Source organism: Paramisgurnus dabryanus, chromosome 13, assembly GCF_030506205.2.
Source record: "Paramisgurnus dabryanus chromosome 13, PD_genome_1.1, whole genome shotgun sequence".
Lineage (NCBI taxonomy): Eukaryota > Metazoa > Chordata > Actinopteri > Cypriniformes > Cobitidae > Paramisgurnus > Paramisgurnus dabryanus.
This window is the reverse complement of record NC_133349.1, coordinates 777,542-800,660: the sequence shown is the minus strand read 5'-3', so window position 1 is coordinate 800,660 and position 23,119 is coordinate 777,542. Positions and strand designations below refer to the sequence as shown.

The 23,119-nt window shown below is 42.0% G+C and overlaps 1 protein-coding gene across 5 annotated transcripts in view; it reads right to left on the bottom strand.

Moving 5' to 3' along the window:
* The window catches only part of kif13a (kinesin family member 13A), a 97,673-nt gene that overhangs the window by 43,268 nt on the left and 31,286 nt on the right, over window positions 1–23,119 (bottom strand). For all 5 annotated transcript variants that reach the window (XM_065270524.2, XM_065270527.2, XM_065270526.2 and 2 more), the window contains exons 4-6: window positions 22,864–22,924; window positions 17,136–17,228; window positions 16,369–16,549 (exon numbers count right to left, since the gene is read on the bottom strand). In XM_065270524.2, coding sequence (XP_065126596.1) covers window positions 16,369–16,549; window positions 17,136–17,228; window positions 22,864–22,924 — 335 coding nt within the window. The remainder of the gene's footprint in view (window positions 1–16,368; window positions 16,550–17,135; window positions 17,229–22,863; window positions 22,925–23,119) is intronic.

The window sequence follows — 23,119 nt, the reverse complement described above, 5'->3', positions numbered from 1 at the left end:
GCAACCTATACCATAGACTGCCATTATAAAATGCCCGGATGGATATCTTTGCACCACAGTGTCATAGAGACATGGGGGTGGGCTCATTTTACTCAGGCAACCAATCTCTCAGGATCCTTACAGACTTACTAAGCCACGCCCCTAGCAACCACTTTTGAGCACCCTAGCAACATAAAATACAAACAATTATATCTCGGCATCAGAACATCGTAGAGACATGGGGGTTGGACCGTTTTACTTGTGACTAGGGGTGTAACAATTGGGCACATCATTGGCCACTCCCAAGCCACGCCCCTAGCAACCAAATTTGAGCACCCTAGCAACCGAATAAACAAAGCCTTATATCTCCGTATCAGAACATCGTAGAGACACAGGGTTTGGACCGTTTTACTTGTGACTCGGAGTGTAATCACTGGGCACATCATTGGCCACTCCCAAGCCACGCCCCTAGCAACCAAATACAGTAGGGATGCACCGATACCACTTTTTTGGAGTACGAGTACGAGTACAAGTACTTGCATTTCAGTACTTGCCGATACCGATACCAAGTACTTAATAAAAAAAACATGATTTAAATTTACAGGTAACAGCTTTAGTCATATAATTTAACAAAAAAACAAAGGACTATTTTTCCAGTTTGTTGTAAACTCTGCCTCTTTGGACAACAGAAGAGGCATTAACCCCTTACACGCCGCTCAAACATAGACATTTCTCAGACCGTGGTATCGATTCCAGGTATCGGGGGACTTTTAACGAGTACGAGTACTTTAGAAAATGTGGTATCGAGGCCGATACCCGATACCAGTATCGGTATCGGTGCATCCCTAAAATACAGTACCCTAGCAACAGAGTAAACAAAGCCTTATATCTCCGCATCAGAACATCGTAGAGACACGGGGGTTGGACCGTTTTACTTGTGACTCAGAGTGTAATCACTGGGCACATAATTGGCCACTCCCAAGCCACGCCCCTAGCAACCAAATACAGTACCCTAGCAACAGAGTAAACAAAGCCTTATATCTCCGCATCAGAACATCGTAGAGACACGGGGGTTGGACCGTTTTACTTGTGACTCGGAGTGTAATCACTGGGCACATCATTGGCCACTCCCAAGCCACGCCCCTAGCAACCAAATACAGTACCCTAGCAACAGAGTAAACAAAGCCTTATATTTCCACATCAGAACATCGTAGAGACATGGGGGTTGGACCGTTTGACTCATGACTCGGAGGGTAATCACTAGTGGATAACATTTTTTTCCCTAGCAACCAAATACAGTACCCTAGCAACAGAGTAAACAAAGCCTTATATCTCCGCATCAGAACATCGTAGAGACATGGGGTTTGGACCCTTTGACTCGTGCCTCGGAGGGTAATCACTAGTGGATGCCATTTTTTTCCCTAGCAACCAATTACAGTACCCTAGCAACAGAGTAAACAAAGCCTTATATCTCCGCATCAGAACATCGTAGAGACACGGGGGTTGGACCGTTTGACTCATGACTCGGAGGGTAATCACTAGTGGATGCAATTTTTTTCCCTAGCAACCAAATACAGTACCCTAGCAACAGAGTAAACAAAGCCTACGGGGGTTGGACCGTTTGACTCGTATCTCGGAGTGTAATCACTAGTGGATGCCAATTTTTTCCCTAGCAACCAAATACAGTACCCTAGCAACAGAGTAAACAAAGCCTTATATCTCCGCATCAGAACATCGTAGAGACACGGGGGTTTGACCGTTTGACTCGTGACTCGGAGTGTAATCACTAGTGGATGCCAATTTTCTCCCTAGCAACCAAATACAGTACCCTAGCAACCGAATAAACAAAGCCTTATATCTTCGCATCAGAATATCCTAGAGACATGTGGGTTGAATTGTTTTACTTTTGGCTTTGAGTATAATCATATGTTGTCCCCCGAAATTTGCCACGGCAAGCACCACTCACATTTTCTTCAGGAAATGTACCTATCTAGTTATATTTTATTCTTACATCTGCACGTTTTTTCGGCACCTAACTCGTCCCGCACGGTTTGTCGTAGACCCATGAAAGAGGGCTCAAATCGACCGGCTTATTGAGGAGAGGTGTGCTATGACTTTTATAAGCGATCGGGTGCAGGATTTCCGAAAGGGGGGCGAAAAACCACCCGAAAAATCCCATTGACTTAACATTGCGCCCAACTTTGACGAGTCATAGCTCCGCTCGAGGATTTTGTAGAAACATGTGGGCTACAACATTTGAAGAGGGTGGTAGACTCTGTAAGAACATACATCACATTGGGGTGTAAGTTGTACCCCTGGGGTGTAAGAGGCGCCCAAAAGTGCCCCAATGAAAAGTCAATGGGGGAAAATCCCATAGACTTAACATTGCAAAAACTTTGACGGGTCATAGGTACGAGCGAGGATTTTGTAGAAACATGTGGGTTACATTATTTGAAGACGGTGGTAGACTCTGTAAGAACATGGATCACAATGGGGTGTAAGTTGTACCCCTGGGGTGTAGAAGGCACCCGAATTTTCCCATTGACTTGTAATGGGGCAGGAAACATGCCCATATAAGGGAATAAAAAAGTTCCAGATGGGATATCTTTGCTTTACAATGTCGTAAAGACAAGGGGGTGGGCTCATTTTACTCAGACATCCAATCAGTCTATCAGGATATTCCCAAAGCTTTTAAGCCACGCCCCTAGCAACCAAATACAGTACCCTAGCAACAGTGTAAACAAAGCCTTATATCTCCGCATCAGAACATCGTAGAGACACGGGGGTTGGACCGTTTGACTTGTGAATCAGAGTGTTATCATTAGTGGATGCCAATTTTTCCCTAGCAACCAAATACAGTACCCTAGCAACAGAGTAAACAAAGCCTTATATCTCCGCATCAGAACATCGTAGAGACACGGGGGTTGGACCGTTTGACTCGTGACTCGGAGTGTAATCATTATGGGATGCCAATTTTTTCCCTAGCAACCAAATACAGTACCCTAGCAACAGAGTAAACAAAGCCTTATATCTCCGTACCAGAACATCGTAGAGACACGGGGGTTGGACCGTTTGACTAGTGACTCAGAGTGTTATCATTAGTGGATGCCAATTTTTTCCCTAGCAACCAAATACAGTACCCTAGCAACAGTGTAAACAAAGCCTTATATCTCCGCATCAGAACATCGTAGAGACACGGGGGTTGGACCGTTTTACTCGTGACTCGGTATGTAATCACTAGTGGATGCCATTTTTTCCCTAGCAACCAAATACAGTACCCTAGCAACAGTGTAAACAAAGCCTTATATCTCCGCATCAGAACATCGTAGAGACACGGGGGTTGGACCGTTTTACTCGTGACTCGGTATGTAATCACTAGTGGATGCCAATTTTTTCCCTAGCAACCAAATACAGTACCCTAGCAACAGTGTAAACAAAGCCTTATATCTCCGCATCAGAACATCGTAGAGACACGGGGGTTGGACCGTTTGACTTGTGACTTAGAGTGTAATTACCAGTGGATGCCAATTTTTTCCCTAGCAACCAAATACAGTACCCTAGCAACAGTGTAAACAAAGCCTTATATCTCCGCATCAGAACATCGTAGAGACACGGGGGTTGGACCGTTTGACTCGTGACTCGGAGTGTAATCATTATGGGATGCTCATTTTTTCCCTAGCAACCAAATACAGTACCCTAGCAACAGAGTAAACAAAGCCTTATATCTCCGCATCAGAACATCGTAGAGACACGGGGGTTGGACCGTTTGACTCGTGACTCAGAGTGTAATCATTATGGGATGCCAATTTTTTCCCTAGCAACCAAATACAGTACCCTAGCAACAGAGTAAACAAAGCCTTATATCTCCGCATCAGAACATCGTAGAGACACGGGGGTTGGACCGTTTGACTCGTGACTCGGAGTGTAATCATTATGGGATGCCCATTTTTTCCCTAGCAACCAAATACAGTACCCTAGCAACAGAGTAAACAAAGCCTTATATCTCCGCATCAGAACATCGTAGAGACACGGGGGTTGGACCGTTTGACTCGTGAATCAGAGTGTTATCATTAGTGGATGCCAATTTTTTCCCTAGCAACCAAATACAGTACCCTAGCAACAGTGTAAACAAAGCCTTATATCGCCGCATCAGAACATCGTAGAGACACGGGGGTTGGACCGTTTTACCCGTGACTCGGCATGTAATCACTAGTGGATGCCAATTTTTTCCCTAGCAACCAAATACAGTACCCTAGCAACAGTGTAAACAAAGCCTTATATCTCCGCATCAGAACATCGTAGAGACACGGGGGTTGGACCGTTTGACTCGTGACTCGGAGTGTAATCATTATGGGATGCCAATTATTTCCCTAGCAACCAAATACAGTACCCTAGCAACAGTGTAAACAAAGCCTTATATCTCCGCATCAGAACATCGTAGAGACACGGGGGTTGGACCGTTTTACTCGTGACTCGGTATGTAATCACTAGTGGATGCCAATTTTTTCCCTAGCAACCAAATACAGTACCCTAGCAACAGTGTAAACAAAGCCTTATATCTCCGCATCAGAACATCGTAGAGACACGGGGGTTGGACCGTTTGACTTGTGACTCGGTATGTAATCACTAGTGGATGCCAATTTTTTCCCTAGCAACCAAATACAGTACCCTAGCAACAGTGTAAACAAAGCCTTATATCTCCGCATCAGAACATCGTAGAGACACGGGGGTTGGACCGTTTAACTCGTGACTCTGAGTGTAATCACTAGTGGATGCCAAATTTTTCCATAGCAACCAAATACAGTACCCTAGCAACAGAGTAAACAAAGCCTTATATCTCCGCATCAGAACATCGTAGAGACACGGGGGTTGGACCGTTTGACTCGTGACTCGGAGTGTAATCATTATGGGATGCTCATTTTTTCCCTAGCAACCAAATACAGTACCCTAGCAACAGAGTAAACAAAGCCTTATATCTCTGCATCAGAACATCGTAGAGACACGGGGGTTGGATCGTTTGACTCGTGACTCGGAGGGTAATCACTAGTGGATGCCATTTTTTTTCCCTAGCAACCAAATACAGTACCCTAGCAACAGAGTAAACAAAGCCTTATATCTCCGCATCAGAACATCGTAGAGACACGGGGGTTGGATCGTTTGACTCGTGACTCGGAGGGTAATCACTAGTGGATGCCATTTTTTTCCTTAGCAACCAAATACAGTACCCTAGCAACAGAGTAAACAAAGCCTTATATCTCCGCATCAGAACATCGTAGAGACACGGGGGTTGGACCGTTTGACTCATGACTCGGAGGGTAATCACTAGTGGATGCCATTTTTTCCCTAGCAACCAAATACAGTACCCTAGCAACAGAGTAAACAAACCCTTATATCTCCGCATCAGAACATCGTAGAGACACGGGGTTTGGACCGTTTGACTCGTGACTCGGAGTGTAATCACTAGTGGATGCCAATTTTCTCCCTAGCAACCAAATACATTACCCTAGCAACAGAGTAAACAAAGCCTTTTATCTCCACATCAGAACATCGCAGAGACACGGGGGTTGGACCGTTTGACTCGTATCTCGGAGTGTAATCACTAGTGGATGCCAATTTTTTCCCTAGCAACCAAATACAGTACCCTAGCAACAGAGTAAACAAAGCCTTATATCTCTGCATCAGAACATCGTAGAGACACGGGGGTTGGACCGTTTTACTTTTGTCTTGGAGTATAATCATAAATTGTCCCCTGAAATTTGCCACGGCAAGCACCACTCACATTTTCTTCAGGAAATGTACCTATCTAGTTAGTGGTGCTTGCATTTATGCAAAGCATCACTATTACTATCTTGCATACTTATTAGTGGTGCTTGCATTTATGCAAGGCATCACTATTATTATCTTGCATACTTATTCTTATTCTTTTTCTGGACACTTTTTTGGCGCGTAACTCGTCCTGCACGGTTTGCCGTAGACACACGAATGAGGGCTCAAATCGACCGGATTATTGAGGAGAGGTGTGCTATGACTTTTATAAGAGATCGGGTGCAGGATTTCCGAAAGGGGGGCGAAAAACCACCCGAAAAATCCCATTGACTTAACATTGGGCCGAACTTTGACGGGTCATAGCTCCGCTCGAGGATTTGGTAGAAACATGTGGGTTATAACATTTGAAGAGGGTGGTAGGCTCTGTAAGAACATACATCACATTGGGGTGTTAGTTGTACCCCTGGGGTGTAAGAGGCACCCGAAATTTCCCATTGACTTATAATGGGGCAGGAAACATGCCCATATAAGGGAATAAAAAAGTTCCAGATGGAATATCTTCGCTTTACAATGTCGTAGAGACATGGGGGTGGGCTCATTTTACTCAGACATCCAATCAATTTATCAGGATAGTCCCAGAGCTATTAAGCCACGCCCCTAGCAACCACTTTTAAGCACCCTAGCAACATAAAATTCAAACAGTTTTATCTAGGCATCAGAACATCGTAGAATAACGGGGGTTGGATCGTTTTACTCGTGACTCGGAGGGTAATCACTGGCCACATCATTGGCCACTCCCAAGCCACGCCCCTAGCAACCAAATGTGAGCACCCTAGCAACAGAGTAAACAAAGCCTTATATCTTCGCATCAGAACATCGTAGAAAAACGGGGGTTGGACCGTTTTACTTGAGACTCGGAGTGTAGCAACTGGTCACATCATTGGCCACTCCCAAGCCCCGCCCCTAGCAACCAAATACAGTACCCTAGCAACAGAGTAAACAAAGCCTTATATCTTCGCATCAGAACATCGTAGAAACACGGGGGTTGGACCGTTTTACTTGTGACTCGGAGTGTAGCAACTGGTCACATCATTGGCCACTCCCAAGCCCCGCCCCTAGCAACCAAATACAGTACCCTAGCAACAGAGTAAACAAAGCCTTATATCTCAGCATCAGAACATCGTAGAGACACGGGGGTTGGACCGTTTGACTCATGACTCAGAGTGTAATCACTATGGGATGCCAATTTTTTCCCTAGCAACCAAATACAGTACCCTAGCAACAGAGTAAACAAAGCCTTATATCTCCGCATCAGAACATCGTAGAGACACGGGGTTTGGACCGTTTTACTTGTGACTCGGAGTGTAATCACTGGGCACATAATTGGCCACTCCCAAGCCACGCCCCTAGCAACCAAATACAGTACCCTAGCAACAGAGAAAACAAAGCCTTATATCTCCGCATCAGAACATCGTAGAGACACAGGGGTTGGACCGTTTTACTTGTGACTCAGAGTGTAATCACTGGGCACATCATTGGCCACTCCCAAGCCACGCCCCTAGCAACCAAATACAGTACCCTAGCAACAGAGTAAACAAAGCCTTATATCTCCGCATCAGAACATCGTAGAGACACGGGGGTTGGACCGTTTTACTTGTGACTTGGAGTGTAATCACTGGGCACATCATTGGCCACTCCCAAGCCACGCCCCTAGCAACCAAATACAGTACCCTAGCAACAGAGTAAACAAAGCCTTATATCTCCGCATCAGAACATCGTAGAGACACGGGGGTTGGACCGTTTTACTTGTGACTCGGAGTGTAATCACTGGGCACATAATTGGCCACTCCCAAGCCACGCCCCTAGCAACCAAATACAGTACCCTAGCAACAGAGTAAACAAAGCCTTATATCTCCACATCAGAACATCGTAGAGACACGGGGGTTGGACCGTTTGACTCATGACTCGGAGGGTAATCACTAGTGGATGCCATTTTTTTCCCTAGCAACCAAATACAGTACCCTAGCAACAGAGTAAACAAAGCCTTATATCTCCGCATCAGAACATCGTAGAGACACGGGGGTTGGACCGTTTGACTCATGACTCGGAGGGTAATCACTAGTGGATGCCATTTTTTTCCCTAGCAACCATATACAGTACCCTAGCAACAGAGTAAACAAAGCCTTATATCTCCGCATCAGAACATCGTAGAGACATGGGGTTTGGACCGTTTGACTCGTGACTCGGAGGGTAATCACTAGTGGATGCCATTTTTTTCCCTAGCAACCAAATACAGTACCCTAGCAACAGAGTAAACAAAGCCTTATATCTCCGCATCAGAACATCGTAGAGACACGGGGGTTGGACCGTTTGACTCATGACTCGGAGGGTAATCACTAGTGGATGCAATTTTTTTCCCTAGCAACCAAATACAGTACCCTAGCAACAGAGTAAACAAAGCCTTATATCTCCGCATCAGAACATCGTAGAGACACGGGGGTTGGACCGTTTGACTCGTGACTCGGAGGGTAATCACTAATGGATGCCATTTTTTTCCCTAGCAACCAAATACAGTACCCTAGCAACAGAGTAAACAAAGCCTTATATCTCCGCATCAGAACATCGTAGAGACACGGGGTTTGGACCGTTTGACTCGTGACTCGGAGGGTAATCACTAGTGGATGCCATTTTTTCCCCTAGCAACCAAATACAGTACCCTAGCAACAGAGTAAACAAAGCCTTATATCTCCGCATCAGAACATCGTAGAGACACGGGGTTTGGACCGTTTGACTCGTGACTCGGAGGGTAATCACTAGTGGATGCCATTTTTTTCCCTAGCAACCAAATACAGTACCCTAGCAACAGAGTAAACAAAGCCTTATATCTCCGCATCAGAACATCGTAGAGACACGGGAGTTGGATCGTTTTACTTTTGGCTTGGAGTATAATCATATATGATCTCCAGAATTTTGCTACGGCAAGCACCACTCACATTTTCTTCAGGAAATGTACCTATCTAGTTATTATTATTATTCTTCTTTTTCTGGACACTTTTTCGGCGCGTAACTCGTCCCGCACGCTTTGTCGTAGACCCATAAATTAGGGCTCAAATCGACCGGCTTATTGAGGAGAAGTCTGCTATGACTTTTATAAGCGATCGGGTGCAGGATTTCCGAAAGGGGGGCGAAAAACCACCCAAAAAATCCCATTGACTTAACATTGCGCCCAACTTTGACGAGTCATAGCTCCGCTCGAGGATTTTGTAGAAACATGTGGGTTACAACATTTGAAGAGGGTGGTAGGCTCTGTAAGAACATGGATCACAATGGGGTGTAAGTTGTACCCCTGGGGTGTAAGAGGTGCCCAAAAGTGCCCCAATGAAAAGTCAATGGGGCAAAATCCCATAGACTTACCATTGCAAACATTTTGACGGGTCATAGGTCCGAGCCAGGATTTCATAGAAACATGTGGGTTACTAAATTTGAAGAGGGTGCTAGACTCTGTCAGGACGTCCCCCACAATAGGGTGTAAGGTTACCATAGCAACCATTTTGGGCACCCTAGCAACCTATACCATAGACTGCCATTATAAAATGCCCGGATGGATATCTTTGCACCACAGTGTCATAGAGACATGGGGGTGGGCTCATTTTACTCAGGCATCCAATCAGTCTCTCAGGATCCTTACAGACTTACTAAGCCACGCCCCTAGCAACCACTTTTGAGCACCCTAGCAACATAAAATACAAACAGTTATATCTCGGCATCAGAACATCGTAGAGACACGGGGTTTGGACCGTTTTACTTGTGACTCGGAGTGTAATCACTGGACACATCATTGGCCACTCCCAAGCCACGCCCCTAGCAACCAAATACAGTACCCTAGCAACAGAGTAAACAAAGCCTTATATCTCCGCATCAGAACATCGTAGAGACACGGGGGTTGGACCGTTTTACTTGTGACTCGGAGTGTAATCACTGGGCACATCATTGGCCACTCCCAAGCCACGCCCCTAGCAACCAAATACAGTACCCTAGCAACAGAGTAAACAAAGCCTTATATCTCCGCATCAGAACATCGTAGAGACACGGGGGTTGGACCGTTTTACTTGTGACTCGGAGTGTAATCACTGGGCACATAATTGGCCACTCCCAAGCCACGCCCCTAGCAACCAAATACAGTACCCTAGCAACAGAGTTAACAAAGCCTTATATCTCCGCATCAGAACATCGTAGAGACACGGGGGTTGAATCGTTTTACTTGTGACTCGGAGTGTAATCACTAGGCACATCATTGGCCACTCCCAAGCCACGCCCCTAGCAACCAAATACAGTACCCTAGCAACAGAGTAAACAAAGCCTTATATCTCCACATCAGAACATCGTAGAGACACGGGGGTTGGACCGTTTTACTTGTGACTCGGAGTGTAATCACTAGGCACATCATTGGCCACTCCCAAGCCACGCCCCTAGCAACCAAATACAGTACCCTAGCAACAGAGTAAACAAAGCCTTATAACTCCGCATCAGAACATCGTAAAGACATGGGGGTTGGACCGTTTGACTCGTGACTCGGAGGGTAATCACTAGTGGATGCCATTTTTTCCCCTAGCAACCAAATACAGTACCCTAGCAACAGAGTAAACAAAGCCTTATATCTCTGCTTCAGAACATCGTAGAGACACGGGGGTTGGACCGTTTTACTTTTGGCTTGGAGTATAATCATAAATTGTCCCCTGAAATTTGCCACGGCAAGCACCACTCACATTTTCTTCAGGAAATGTACCTATCTAGTTATTATTATTATTATTATTATTCTTCCAACCAAATTTCCGCAATTAATACGGCTCGAACCGTTTAACTTAGAAACTTCATTCAAACTCTCAAACGTGCGGACTATTCGGGAATAGTGTGCTATGACTTTTATAAGCAATCGGGGGTACGGTCTACGCCCCAGGGGCGAAAAAGCAGCCGAAAAATCCCATAGACTTAACATTGCGACAAACTTTGACGAGTCGTAGCTCAGACCTAGGATTTCACAGAAACTTGTGACTTGCCACATTTGAAGAGGCTGGCAGGCTCTGTAAGAACATAACTCACAATGGGGTGTAAGTTGTACCCCTGGGGTGTAAGAGGTCCCCAAATTTCCCCATAGACTTATAATGGGGCAGGAATCATGCCCATATAAGGAACTAAAAACGTCCCGAATGGAATATCTTTGCAGCGCAGTGTCATAGAGACATGGGGGTGGGCTCATTTTACTCAGGCATCCAATCAGTCCCTTAGGATCCTTATTGAGCTATCAAGCCACGCCCCTAGCAACCATTTTGGGCACCCTAGCAACATCTCCCATAGACTGCCATTATAAAATGCCCAAATGGATATCTTTGCAGCACAGTGTCACAGAGACATGGGGGTGGGCTCATTTTACTCAGGCATCCAATCAGTCTCTCACCATCCTTATTGAGGTATTAAGCCACGCCCCTAGCAACCAAATATGAGCAGCCTAGCAACATAATAAACAAAGCCTTATATCTCTGGATCCGGACATCATAGAGACATGGGGGTCGGGTCTTTGGGTCATATTAGCTTCATGCTAGCTTCATGCTAAGTCATGCTAGCTTCGTGCTAGTTTCATGCTAGTTTTATGCTAATTTTATAATAAATCTTGCTAACTTAATGTTAAATAATGCTAGCTTCATGTTAAATCTTGTTAGCTTCATGCTAATCATGCTAGCATCATCTTAATCATGCTAGCATAATGCTAATAATGCTAGGATCATGTTAATTTCATGCTAAATTCATGCTAACTTCATGGTAATCATGTTAGCATCATGCTAGCTTCATGCAAATGATGCTAGCTTCATGCTAATCTTACTAACATCATGTTAGCTTTATGCTAATCATGATAACATCATGCTAGCTTCATGCTAATCATACTAGCATCGTGCTAGCTTCATGCTAATCATGTTAGCATCATGCTAGCTTCATGCTAATCATGCTAGCATCATGCTAGCTTCATGCTAATCATGCTAGCTTCATGCTAATCATGCTAGCATCATGCTAGCTTCATACTAATCATGCTAGCATCATGCTAGCTTCATGCTAGCTTCATGCTAGCTTCATGCTACTCATGCTAGCATCATGCTAACGTCATGCTAATCATGCTAGCTTCATGCTAGCTTCATGGTAATCATGCTAACATCATGCTAGCTTCATGCTAATCATGCTAGCATCATGCTAGCTTCATGCTAGTCATGCTAGCTTCATGCTAGCTTCATGGTAATCATGTTAGCATCATGTTAGCTTCATGCTAATCATGCTAGCTTTGTGTTTATCATGATAACATTATGCTAGCTTCATGCTAATCATGCTAGCATCGTGCTAGCTTCATGCTAATCATGCTAGCATCGTGCTAGCTTCATGCTAATCATGCTAGCATCGTGCTAGCTTCATGCTTATCATGCTAGCATCGTGCTAGCTTCATGCTAATCATGCTAGCATCGTGCTAGCTTCATGCTAATCATGCTAACATCGTGCTAGCTTCATGCTAATCATGCTAGCATCGTGCTAGCTTCATGCTAATCATGCTAGCATCGTGCTAGCTTCATGCTAATCATGCTAGCATCGTGCTAGCTTCATGCTAGCATCATGCTAATCATGCTAGCATCATGCTAATCATGTTAGCATCATGCTAGCTTCATGCTAATCATGCTAACATCATGCTAACTTCATGTTAATCATGTTAGCATCATGCTAGCTTCATGCTAATCATGATAACATCATGCTAGCTTCATGCTAATCATGTTACCATCATGCTAGCTTCATGCTAATCATGCTAGCTTCATGCTAATCATGCTAACATCATGTTAGCTTCATGCTAGTCATGCTAGCATCATGCTAGCTTCATGCTAGTCATGCTAGCTTCATGCTAATCATGCTAGCATCATGCTAACGTCATGCTGAATCATGCTAATCATGCTAGCATCATATTTCATCATGATCACTTTTTTAAATCATGCTAGCTTCACACTTAAACATGTCAACAGCCAGGTAAACTACTAGACTAAATTTCTTTTACATTTCTGTCAATCAGCTTTTTGCATTTTCATGCACTGGTAATTCCTTGGGAATTGCATATCTAGTTTTATATGTAATATATATAATAATTATATAATTTTTTGTTATCGTTTATAACCCATTTTGTACAAAACATTTCATACAATAGCAACCTGAAAAAAACTAGAAAGAACATGCCGAGCTTAACATTGTTTCTTGTAAGCAAAACCTTGATTCCAATTTCTTTAGACATTTTTAGAGTGTTTTTCGGGTAACACTCCGTGGATATAACGCACTCCTCCAAACGCAACGGGTTGAACGTTAAATAATTTATTGCACAATAAAATGGGTTACAAACAATGACAAAAACTGTTCCATAATTCATATTATAAAACAGGCAGTTCTGGTTCTTCATTCTGATTGGTTGAAACGCGTTCTAAGCCGTGATAAAATACACCGGTAACCTCACAGTTCAGACCACATTAAATAAGTATCACTGCGCCACTGTTACTGCGTATTGATTTATGAAAATAAACACCACAGTCTTAAATCATATTTTTAATTTGTCTAAAATTGCACAATTAATGGCGATATCCAGATGAATGTCAATAAATATTGTTGAGTCATCTCGTCGATAGAGAGAAAACGTTGTCTGAGGATTTTATAACTTAAGTTCACACGTCCGCTATTATCCACTGGGTGGCGATCTTACCCAACTTAAACACTGACGCATTCACTGAAAACACCGTGTAGTACTGTTCATGGCTCCGTCTGAATCTGATCTCTTACTAAAGTTCTTCACAAAAATGGAATTATCTCCGCTTTTAATAAAAACATTTGAGAGGTAATAAGAGATCAAATGAAGGTAGGATGAAATGTTTTTTTGTTTGTTTTTGTTTCAAAGCGGATGGTCTGTTCTTTCATTTGATATTTTATGTTTATATAAAGAAGATAATTTTCTGGAAGGCATTAAACTAAAACTGGGTGTCAACTTAAAAAAAAAACGCTGACGGGGAAAGAGTTCAGCATGCTTCCAAACATATTTGATCATCACTTCAACAGCACAATATAAATGTTAATGTATAAATTAGATAAACGGTGATTTATAAAATAAACACCACAGTCTTAAATCATATTTTCATTGTGTCTTTGCTGTGTCTCTGTTGGTTGGGAACTGCGCTCTGTTTCAGTCACACTTGATTCTGAGGAACTACTTTGTTTGGCGGAAGAGTAATATTTGTACTAATATAATTACAACTTTTTTGGGTTTTATTTTATAAAATCCCGCTAACGTTATGCATATGAAGTAACCGTTTTATAAGCGCAATAAACCCCTCGAAGCGTTGGGTTACCAGTGCATTTTATAACAGCTAAGGGGGTTTAGGCACTCCGCTTCGCGTCGTGCCTAACAACGCCCCTTAGCTGTTATAAAATGCACTGGTAACCCACTGCTTCTCGGGGTTTATTGCTTTATTAAACTCAAAAGAAACGAAAATAAATACTATTTCATGTTACTATAGTTAATATGTTTAATTATCATTTTTCAAAGCAGATACGAAACGAAATAACGTATTGCATCATCCCGTAAATAACTGCGCAAAACTTATGGATACTCCAATCAATGCTTTAAATTACTGCTGTCCATTTACATAATCAAGAAGATAATAAAACTTTTTTGATCCCGAGCTGGAGAAATTAGTTTACAGCATTAACGGGTCACGCGGTCAGTAAGCCCTCACCTGCCTGACTGATGTCACTATGGTACTTTGCTCCTCTCGCAAAAAAGTCTTGGAGATTTCCAACTGTCGTTGCTGGGCTGAAGTTTTATGCTTTACTAAAGGTATGTTTGGTGCTCCCAAGTCCGACAAACCCCACATGATAGTTAATCATCACAAGATGTGATTTTAGATAGTGGCATTTCCTCGCTACGATAGTCAGACATATAGGTCTACAGCCGACCGCGCTAGCCTTCATAACTATAGTTGGCATGTTTGACCATTATAGTTTTAAATAATTATGCTATTATTATCAGTACCAACGCGCATTTCGTGCTGCCCGGTGACCTTCTTGCACCTGAATAATGTAATGCGCGTGGCTGTGAGATTTCCTTGCACTTGAGATTTTGTTATTCGCGCAGTGAGTGAGTTGGTACAGTTCCATGGCATGCAATAAATATCAGAGCACCTGGGCATGACGCGCTTAAATTAATGGCTTCATGTTTAAGAAGATTGCGCCCGTGACAGTAGGCTATTGTGTGTATTTAAGTACTGAAACTAAGTAATTAAATAACAATTATAAGACATGCGCACATAATAAATATGTTTAATGCACCGTCCCTCCCCCTTGTGCGGAAAGCAGTTTTTTCTCTAGAACCCTTGAACACAGGATGGAAGACAGTAAATTATGATTAACAATGACTTTTGTGTATAGTTCATATCATACACCATATGACTTCTGTAACTTTCACCAGCAAAATAAAGAAAATATAAAAAAGTGCGGTGATGACGGTGATGAACTCAGCACATCGGTTGGCATCTCATTACTGCGGTGATGCGGTGACGCGGTTATCGTCACAGCCCTAGTCACATCATGTACTAAGACCAACAGAAAATTAAAAGTTGCGATTTTCTAGGCAGATATGTAATATCGGCAGTAGCCAAAAATTGTCCCCTTGGTAACTTTCAATAGCAGGGGATTATTTTCGGGCAGTGCGTAATATCACTACGCCTTCTGCAGTCATGTTACGGCAGCAAAGTCCTTGATTATTACGGCAGAATGAGAGTATAGTTCCTATCCATGTCTGCCTAGAAAATCACAGCCTTTAATTTTTTGTCAGTCTTACTACACGATGTAACTACAGAAGACTCAAGTTTTAAATAGGAAAAACATCCAAACTCTTGGGTTATTTTTTAGGCGCGATGCTAATGGCCTAATCAGATTCAATGGATTGTGCTAAGCTATGCTAAAAGTGCTAGCGCCAGACCCTGTTACATGAGTAAATATGGAGTAAATTGAATAAAAAATGAAAACTATGTTGTATGGGGGAAAAGCACTTAGTTTGAAGCACTTCAACCTCTGGCGTAGTAACATCATCACACCACATTTTATTTTGTGCCACCATATTTACTCCTGTAACTACTCATATAACAGTCTTTAAATAGGGAAACATGGAAGTATTTGGTGGCTTCTAAATTCATCCCTGTTTGGATCCTAAGGAATGAATGGGGCTAGGCTAAATGCTAACACATTCACAACACGCTGTAAAAAGATTAAGTGCACACATTGATTAAAGATATGTATTTATTAATTTGTCTAAGTTAATGTAAAAATATAGTAAAATATTAAAAAACTGTGGCGTTTTCCTTTAATGTCCTAGTGCATTTTAGCATAAAAGAAAAATTTATAATTTTGATCCATACAATGTATTGTTGCTTATTGCTACACATATACCCATGTGATGACTTGTGGACTTGTGACTTTGTGGTCTTAGGAAATGAGAAATCCTCTTGATATTTAGACATTTTAAAATGAGACTTTTAGGTATGTCAGGGTTTTTCTGCTCACCCTTTGGGATCCAGCAGATCTCTGACTTTTTCATTGTAGATCTCCATGTACGAGACCTCGACTTTAAAGGTATGAGCCTGATTCTGGTCCCTGGAGACTCTTTCAAACAGAGAACAGCAGAGACGAGGGATGAGTCCTGGCTGGTCGCTGCTCCCCATCATGGAGAAGGATTTCCCCGAGCCTATCGGACCACCAACAGAGGATTATCATGATGTTATTTCAGACAGCAGACGTGTTCATACAACGATCACATGACACGTAAAGATTCTGCTGGTGTGAAAAACAGGACAGGGAGGGAGAGGAAAGAGACTGAAATGACGTGAATGTGTGGAGGAAAGACGACGCCGAGCCTTTTGACTGAAGTCTGATTGGAAACACAGAAACTTCCTGTTCTCAGATCTGCCAGAATTCAGCTTCAGTCAACTTTAAAACTTACTGAATAACTACTGAAAACTTACTGAACATTGAAATATGAGGGTACATTTATTCATTTACTTATTGACTATTTATTTATTGTGTGCTAAATAAAAGCAAGAGTATAAACATTAACATCTATACACATAATATCTCTCAGTATGTTTATAAACAACATGAGAAGTTAAATATCTGCTCCAAGAAATTGATGTATTACTTATTAGTTTTTGCACTACTTAAATAATGTGTTTATGTCATTCAGAAATACACACTGTGTTGTATTTATAAAAACAGAATATTCAGTATATGTTCGTGTAAATCAAGGATTGACTGATTCGATTCTGTTAATGTACCTGTTTGTCCATAGGCAAAAATGCAGGCATTGTATCCTTGAAAAGCGTTTTCCAGGATTCCCTCCCCAAGGCACTTGAACACAACCTCCTGACCTGTGAAACGAATAAATACAACCACAACCATCACAATCTTAAAAATGCGATTGCAGCTCGATTTCATCATCACATTTGCATTTTCTCTCTCCGACTTCAGCTGTGTATAAAGACCAATTTACTTTCAAATCACAGAGGAAAAATCTCTAAAAATCTCATTTCCTGATTTTTTTTATGCTTTTCAACAAAACCCCTCTAGTCCTCACACAGCCTGTAAAACAAGTCATCTGAACAGGCCAGAGATCAGTGCTTCATCCTTTAAAACAACTGAAATGAGCCATTCACTGTTTCACATCTGTGCGAAGAGCTAAATACAGACAAACTCTTTCAATATTCAGACACCATCTGATTTCCAAGCACTGACGCAGCTCTGTGCATATAAAGCAAAGGATGAAATCTACTTATGAAATATATTTCAACAGCAGTGTTGGACTGCAGAATCTCTTCAGAATGCAGATCTTGTGTTGATGTCACAACTTTAGTAGATGAGAAATAAGAAAAACATTTTTCTATTGGATTCATCTTAGAGAGACAATCTGCAATATTTTATATTATTTATAGTGGAGAGATCAACGTTAACTTTATGAAATGTCCATATAACATACAGTACACCAGGGCTAGCCTGTCTGTTTTGAAATCAACAGGGTTAATTTTACCTGTCCACTGTACAAATGATGACCGATAAACCTGAAGGAGAGTCTGATAGGGGCTGCGGGTGTGTTATTTTCTAATCCCATTTAAGCTTTGGTTGCATTAAAGATAAACTTGTGCGAATACACCTCATGTGACACGCCGACCGGAAGTCAATTTAAACACTGTGTGGAATGAACCTTTCTTTCATGTTGACACGGACTTACGATTAAACTGAAATTTTATTTCGACTGCCACTAGGGGCCGAACTCCGACAGTCGAGTCCGAATGTAGTGTACAATGAAAAGGCAGTTCAGCTGATATATCTTTAAAATATTAAAAATGAAAACATGAAGTGCAATTTTAGTCATTAGGAAAAGACTGCCCATTTACAAACTAACATGGTATTTGTAATCTGCAGATCATTTACAGTCCTCTGCTTATAATCTCACAACTTCAAATGATCTTTCCTGAAAGACTTTCAGTATCAGTATGATTATATGAATCAATGCAAAACCTTTTATTAGCGGCTTTATGAATATAGATGTTTGCATATAATAATTTGTAAGAATGACAGATGAAAGACACACGGCAAGATTATCCATGTAAGAACAGGAACATGACTGTAAAGTTAACAGCCTGTAAGCTTTATGTTGGCAGGCTTCAACATGTAAACTGTCATGCCTTAGCCAAAAAATAAAACATCAGGCTTTGACTTTATTGTGTGCTCTATTTTAAATGGAGCTCACAGTCTATGAATTGATCTAAAAATAGTGAGCATCTTTCAAAGACATCTTTAAAGGCACAATATGTAAGATTGTGTGCTTTAAAACTATACCAGCAGAGTGTTATATGTATTTTGTTCACCCCTATATTATCCCAAATGTCCAGGTTATCCTCAGTTTTTGCTTTTACTGCAGTAAAATTCATATGTGTGTTCAACTTTATACAGCACTGTGCAGAATGATATGACATAATACTATAGCAAGATCCATCCAAAAGCAGTAATATCATGGCTTTCTTGCCAGATGTAATATGCAGGTCGAGCTCCGCAGCGTCACATGCAGTATAGCAGGGGTGTCAAACTCAATTTCATCCCGGGCCACATCAGCATTACGGTTAATCTCAAAGGGCCGGTTGTATTTGAACGACTGTATGAATCTATCAACTCTTTTATTACTGTACATTGCATAAACTCTGCATTTGCTTACTATTGGTTTTGTTAATAACTCAATTAATACCTAGCTTTGAAAGTAGAAGCCCAGGCAAATAATGACAAAGTGTATAGAGTACAACTATTCTACAGATTATTTTTAAAATAATTGTGGTGACAAAAACACGTTGTTTGTGAGTACAGTACACTCAAAATATTCTGTTATCCTTCATTGTGCAGGTCAGAAATGAGAGGCATTTTAAATACTAATAAAGAAAGAGTTTTACAAACTCCACCACAATATGAATGTATTAGACACATCTACCCTCACTTGTCATTTCTTGCCCTCTTTACAAAAAAGCTGTGATTTTTTTACCTGGCTTTGAGTGTCTGATTGACTGACGTCTCATGAGTTCAGTGTTGTAGGCCAATCCCAGCTGGACATCGCAAAACATTTCTGTACACGAGACGGAAAACATTTTCTCGCTGGATCCGCGTGAGCGTGCGCGAGAGAAGGAGAGAAAGAACGAGCAGATACTGTCCGTTTCCATATGCGGAGGTCGCATAGGCAGCGTCATCATCAAGCCTGGTTTATTTAAGTTCACTGACCATTACATTTGCAAGTCATACACATATTACAACTATTTACTATAAACAAAGAATAATATTTAACTTTATAATTGTTAATATTCTGAAACAAGACAGTCTTGATGACGTATGCAGCCTGGAAATGCGACCTCCGGAGGCTGCACCGTTCGCATTCAGACACGCCCACTCTAGTAGTGCGCGCGTGCGGGGCACTGCTCGTTCTCTCTCATGCAATCATCAACATTATCACTATTATTACATTACAAAAAGACTTTGGCGAGACAAAAATTAGTTTTGGTGGCTGCTATAAAAATCTATATAGGAAATAACCTGCAAAAAATAAAAGTTATAATAACAATAAAATAATCTGTAAACTCTCGCGGGCCACATAATTAACATAATTTGTAAACTCTCGGGGGCCAGATTAAATGAGGGGGCGGGCCGGATTTGGCCCGCGGGCCTTGAGTTCGTCACCCCTGTTCTAAAGGTTGAAGATGAGGATTAAAGAGTAACTAAACCCTAAACCAACTTTTTTTAGTTAATGATCTGTAAGAATGGGGCTTTATTAGTGCTGTTCATTGATTTTAGTAACTTTTTTGACATTTGGATATAAAGTGTTTCAATATTACAATATATGGTGTAAAAACGTCTGATTGCTGCCCTCTTCAGGTTGAACGGTGGCTACTGCAGTTGAATTTTCCTATTGGATGTTGGGTCCAAAAAATGACTCGTGACGTAAGCAGGTTCAAGCTCACCACGCCCTTGTTACGATCTCACCACACACTTGATACGAGCTTAGTTCCCGTGTGTCTCAATTCGTTCCCTAGCTCCCGAGGTCGTGAATCAGTATATCGTGTACACAGGTTCGGGCACTGGTAAGGACCCTAGCTCACTTCACATTGGGACAATGTTCACTTATTTTATTATTTCTGTCACGTGGCTGCTTAAGCGCGTTGTAATCACTCACAGCTGTAACTCATCAACAACCGGCAAAACCAACATCTCTCTGACTTAATTTTAAAAACAGTACATTGTGAAAAATGCTGTCATTATTCTCTTACATATCTGTGCATAAAATTGGAGGAATATAATTACATTTTAAATGTAATAAATATATTTACAATTTTAAATAAATATTATTATTTTAAATATTGAGTAGATTGTGGTCCCTTACTGTGTAGCAATGTGTGTTTATATTTACAACTAAAACAAACGTTTGTTTTTATAAAAGTTCTGTAACATTTCATAAAGTTTATTGAGTTGGATTTCGGTTGGCGATCTTCAGAAAAGGTCACGTGATTTCCGGTTAGGGAACATAGGGAGCATCGATGCTCACTGGTTTTTGCATTGCATTGTGGGAATTTTTAGGGAACGAATGTTCCAGTGCACTGAACGGATTTTGCGATTGAGACAGCCCTTAAAATGGCCGACTCCCTGATCAGTGCCCTGACTACTGAACAAGGGAGCTGATTGAGACACACGGTTCGTCCCCTCTATCTTCGTTGGGATCTGCCCACTTTTCTTGCATTTTTCAAACATTGCCAGTGGGTGGTGTCAGGTTCTGACCAGGGGTTTAGTTACCCTTTAGGGCGCACTCACATTATCCCAACCAAACCAAACCATGCCTTGGCTCGATTGCCACCCCTCCCTACTCCCCCAGGTGCACGCACTCACACTGTACTTCTTATCAATCCGAGTCCGGGCGCGCTTTCGTCATTAAGATGCGATTGTTTTGAAAAAGCAGGAAGTAAAGCGCTCTCTTAACACTGGAACCCACCGTAATGAAAAGTCTGTGTTTTTTATTCGGAGTCATTTGGTGCGCGATTACAGACAGCCCTCTCACATGTCATCATATTGCTTAGTTGATCTGTCACGTGCGCAGCTCGGACATTCACGTAACCCCGCTGCGTGCATCAAAAGGTTTTTACGGAGGCAGATGAAGGTGAGTGGTCGCGCAACTGACGTCTTCACCTTTTGAATCGCGCTCAGGCGCGATTGTGCTTACACCACAGCCTTCCGCGCCTGAGCCCAAGTGAACCGCGCTCCGGCCCACCTCTGCAACCCGGCCGCGGCGCGATTAAACAATCCGCGCCCGGGCGCGGAACGAAGGGATCACACTAGTCAAACAAACCAGGCTTTGGGGGTCAAACGCGCCCGAGCGCGGTTTGGTTTGGATAATGTGAGTGCGCCCTTAATGTTACCTGTGTTCAAGAGAGTGAGAGAGAGCGAGTGAGCGAACGAACGAGAGAGAGAGAAAGAGCAACCGTTCACTTTCATCAATACAAGAATGTTGTTTAATGTTTCTCTGAAGTTTCAAATGAATACGAGGAGTTACAAGACAGAGAGTGAGAGACTGACAGAAACGCGAATGTGTTGAATATGTGTTTGTGTACACAATAAACTTAAACATGTCCTTTTATCTGTTTCTCTAAAGTTTAAGCATTAAACGTGTTGTTTTATTACAAATCATTTAAATGTGCTTGTGTGGTTTGGTCAAAAAGTAAACTTCTGAGTGTTAGTGGAAGTGGATTTTATTGTAACATCCTGAAAATCATTGTGCCTGTTTAAAACACTGGCAGCAGCATGATACCTAAAGGTCTTTATTTTTATACCACAATGTTCCCCATCTGCTGATAAACATGTATTTAGTATGCATAAAACAGATGATTGACTTTTAAAACTTGTTCAAATATATAATGCTGAACATCGCTCACTAACTTCTTTCGTGAGAGAATGCAATGTCTTGTCTACAGCGTGAGCGCTCTAGACTCCGCCCACCTGAGCAGCTCACTTGGATTTAAAGGGATACACACAAAAACGGTGCATTTTTGCTCAGACCCATAAACCTTGTAAGACCTTGTAAACATGACATCCAAATTGATCAAATAAAAAAATCAGTGTGCGACCTTTCACCCAGACGTTGCATAAAGTCAGCCAATGAGATTAGAGCTTGCCGGATCTACTCTAGTGTGTAATATGAATGAGACGATCAGTGAATGAACCGTGATAATCCTGAACCAGCATGAGGATTTCTGCTGATCTAAAGTGTTTCTCTCAAGCTTTTCTCACAGTCCTCTCATGTTCACACTCCTGGGAACGTCACAATCCTGCAGCTGTGTTATTTCCTGGGCTTTGCATATCACAATACCAAATATAATCCATAATTATCAGGTTTGTGTGAGTTTATCCAGCACAGTGAAGTGAAAGAGAGAGAGAGAGAGAGAGAGAGAGAGAGAATTAGTAGAGAGTGAATCAGTAACTCACCGGCATGCTTCAGGACGTTCGACTCATCCACAGACCAAAAACAATGATCGAAGGCAAACACCTGCATACACAGAGAGAGGGTTTAACATGTTGTGTCATGTGTCTACTGATCCTGGACCACTCGACACCCAGACACAAAAGATGAATTCATGTGTGATGAATTGTGTCAGACAGAAAAACATGATGCTGCTTGTCTCAAACCCAGAGAAAACCCAACAAACTAACTGAATGAGACCAGATGATCCCACACCACACT